At 39.6% G+C, this 3,113-nt stretch overlaps 1 protein-coding gene across 1 annotated transcript; it reads right to left on the reverse strand.

The window, feature by feature from the left end:
• Nucleotides 1-851: 851 nt before the first annotated feature.
• Nucleotides 852-2,587, reverse strand: LOC131076776 (fasciclin-like arabinogalactan protein 12). The gene has a single exon (XM_058014093.2). It carries the CDS (start codon nucleotides 1,943-1,945, stop codon nucleotides 1,142-1,144), a length of 804 nt encoding a protein of 267 aa, XP_057870076.1. The 5' UTR covers nucleotides 1,946-2,587; the 3' UTR covers nucleotides 852-1,141.
• Between the last annotated feature and the right edge of the window lie 526 nt (nucleotides 2,588-3,113).

Genomic DNA, 3,113 nt, shown 5'->3' on the forward strand with positions numbered 1-3,113 from the left:
ACTCCTTTTTGGACACCAAAACCATGATTCTAAAGTCTAATCTTCTCTCCCAAAATTTCATAACATCCTGTTTTTATATCTGCAACCCTCTTCTTTTTTATCGAAAATAGGTTGAAACACCTCTGAAAACAAATTAAAAATCTGTCCGTCCCTAGCCAACAGTGCTAAAAATATAGTATTAAAAATAGGCATTGCCCCCATCTGACATCCCACAAACTATCAATTCCAAAAATATAATCCATTATCGGTGATGCTCCTGCATCAGCTATAGTGCAGGCCGGTCCAATAGCCTACCCTGCAGTCTAAGCGTAGTTAGGGTGCACATGGCACCAGGCTCTGTGGATCCTAAAAGGACCTTTCCTTTCCTATCTTTTCTTAGTGAAGGAAAAACTACTAAAACCCAATCCTTTATAGTTGGCGAAGGTGAATATCGTCTATGGTCACAATCTGCTATTATTTAGGTGTAAAATTCGATATGGTCGAAGCAATCTTCTCTTTGATTGATCGAGTGACAGAATCCTATAATGAATTTGAATACTAGTCAATCTTTAGATCTAACGCATTTGTGTTTGATGTAACACACTTGATTGTCAACTGATATTTTCAAAGATATTTAAGCTTTATCAGGTTGCTTCTTTCTCTGAGTTTTCTTTTCACCAAACTGTTTCTTTACAGGTATTTATGATTCTGTTCTTCAGCCTTTTGTTAGGAAGGAAAGGAGCAGTCCAAGGTTTATCATTCAACTGAATGCTCTTTTATTCTATAAAATCACCCTTAATAAAATAAATATGGATGTATAGTACACCACAGAAAGTATTACAAATTATGCTTGAAATTTGTGAAGCCGTGCATACATCAATTAAATTCTTTAAAATAAAATAATCTGTTCTATACTTTTCATGATTCTTTTATTCACAGCTGCCAAACATGATAAGTCTATAGTTGCTTCCCACCATCAGAGATCACTCTATGTCGTTCATCTATTCGGTCTCTTATCATCATCTAAGCTGTTCAAATTAAACCTGAAAAACTTTCAATAGCTGGAAAAACGGGTAGTGAATAATCACTTCAATGCTGCAGAGATTTGTTTGTGTGTTGGTCCTGATGGGCTGCCACTTGCCCTACACCAATGAGGCATGGATTACCAAAGTAGAACTTGAAATACTCCAAACATGAGGAGCACGGAATGAATGACAAATGCATTTTTATAAGCAGCATCTGACTGATCAGAACTAGAGTCAGGGGATTTTGCAGAAGTTCCATCAGTAGGAGCCATGGCAGATTCAGGAGCAGAGACTGGCTCTGGAGTTGGGGCAGGAGTAGGAATTGGAAGGCCAAATATTTCTTCGGGAAGCAACACCTTATCAACCTCGTACACTGCTACTGGACTCTGAGAGAAAATGCTGCTACTGATAGGAGCATTAACCAAGCCCGTAGACATGTTCACTTGAGCTCCAAAAGCACTGACATTGAACTTATAAGGACCCATTGTGGAAATAGGACTGCTCAAGCTTTGAAATTGGCCTAAACTGTAAAATGTAGGGACTGCATGATACTCCAAAAGAGAAGTTTTTTGCTGGTCAGTGAGCTTGTTAATCATGGCTTTATATTCCCGCCTCAGAGAAGCAAAGGCAGTGTCAGAAGGTGCAAAGAGAGAGAGGCCCTGTTGTGTATTATTGGCCTGTGTCTGCAACTGGTTCTCCACCTGGCTGCCCTTCAAGAGGCTCAGAAAGGTCTTAAATTGCCCTGCTTGTTGCAGAACATCTGTGATATTGACAAAGTGTGGTGCAGGAGGAGGAGCAGGGGCAGGGGCAGGAGACAGGGAAAGAGGACTCACTGGTGCATTGGCCAGAGAAACAATGTGTGTGCCCACATCTCGTACCTCTGTGCAGGCACCCACATTTGCCAACATAAAGAGGATGCAGATTGGCAACACAAACTCCATGTGAACTCAACTGGGTGAAGATGTACTCCTTCTGATGGATAGGGTCGGTGTTGTAAGAAATTGGATAGGATAGGTTTTGAAATAAACTCAAGCTAGTATGTTTTAATCTGATGAATTGGGTAGATGTTGCAATGACTTGAAAAGGCTTTGCAATGACTTGAGAAATCACGAAAAAGAGCAATGTAGTTGATCAATCTAACCTAAATTCCCTGAAACCAGATTGCTCTCCAATGAATTGGGCAGGTCAATAAATTGGATGGGCTTTACAGCTAAGGATGCAGAATCACAAAGGAACAAAGTATAATGAGCTAAAGAAATTAGAACGCCCTGAAAGCAATCAATCCAAACTGTGATACTATTGAACTTTGATAGACAATGCCCACAACAGCACACTCCAAGGGTTTATAACCTCTACTACCAAAGTGTAGTAAGCTACAAGCTAGAATGCTCTGGAACCAATCATTTCAATCTAGATTGCTCTGGAACCACTCAATCCAAGCTACTAGAATGCTGCAAAGCTTATGTGCTCTGGCTACTAAATACCCACAACAGGACACTCAAATGGGTGTACACTCATTGCTTTTAGTAAGGCCTAGGTCACTGTCCCGGAAGATGAAATGGCAAAATCACAGCTTTGCGTAGGGTATGGACTGGGTAGCTCAATCGGCTAGACAAAAGCAAAAAATTACAACCCTCCAACCAATTGTATAATGAAAATAGATTAGGTGCGAGGGATTCAAGTCAATTGCTCCTACACAACCTAGAAATAAGTTGTGCTTTCAGTGTTAACCCCTAATATGGTGGTTATTCAAATATTTTAGCCGTTGCCATGTCATATGCAAACCTCACTTTAGGCATGCTTATAAATGTCTCTGTCAAAACAATTCAACCAATGATTCCTTTTGTTTTGCTGTATGTAGAATTCAGAATATGCTTATTTTGGTTTTGATTACTGTTCAGAGATGTTTTATAATGGTCGGCATGAATTGTTTTTTGAAGGATTTTGCTATGATTTGTGGCTTCGAATGGACGGAACCATTGAACCTACTCCACTTACCAGACTAAAATTGCAAGCCAAGTCATATTTGGTATCATTTTTTATTTATTAGAGGCAATCAAGAATTCAGCAACTATAAAATTGCCCGGAAAATAATACGACACGAGAGAA

The sequence above is a fragment of the Cryptomeria japonica genome, chromosome 11, assembly GCF_030272615.1.
Source record: "Cryptomeria japonica chromosome 11, Sugi_1.0, whole genome shotgun sequence".
Classification (NCBI taxonomy): domain Eukaryota; kingdom Viridiplantae; phylum Streptophyta; class Pinopsida; order Cupressales; family Cupressaceae; genus Cryptomeria; species Cryptomeria japonica.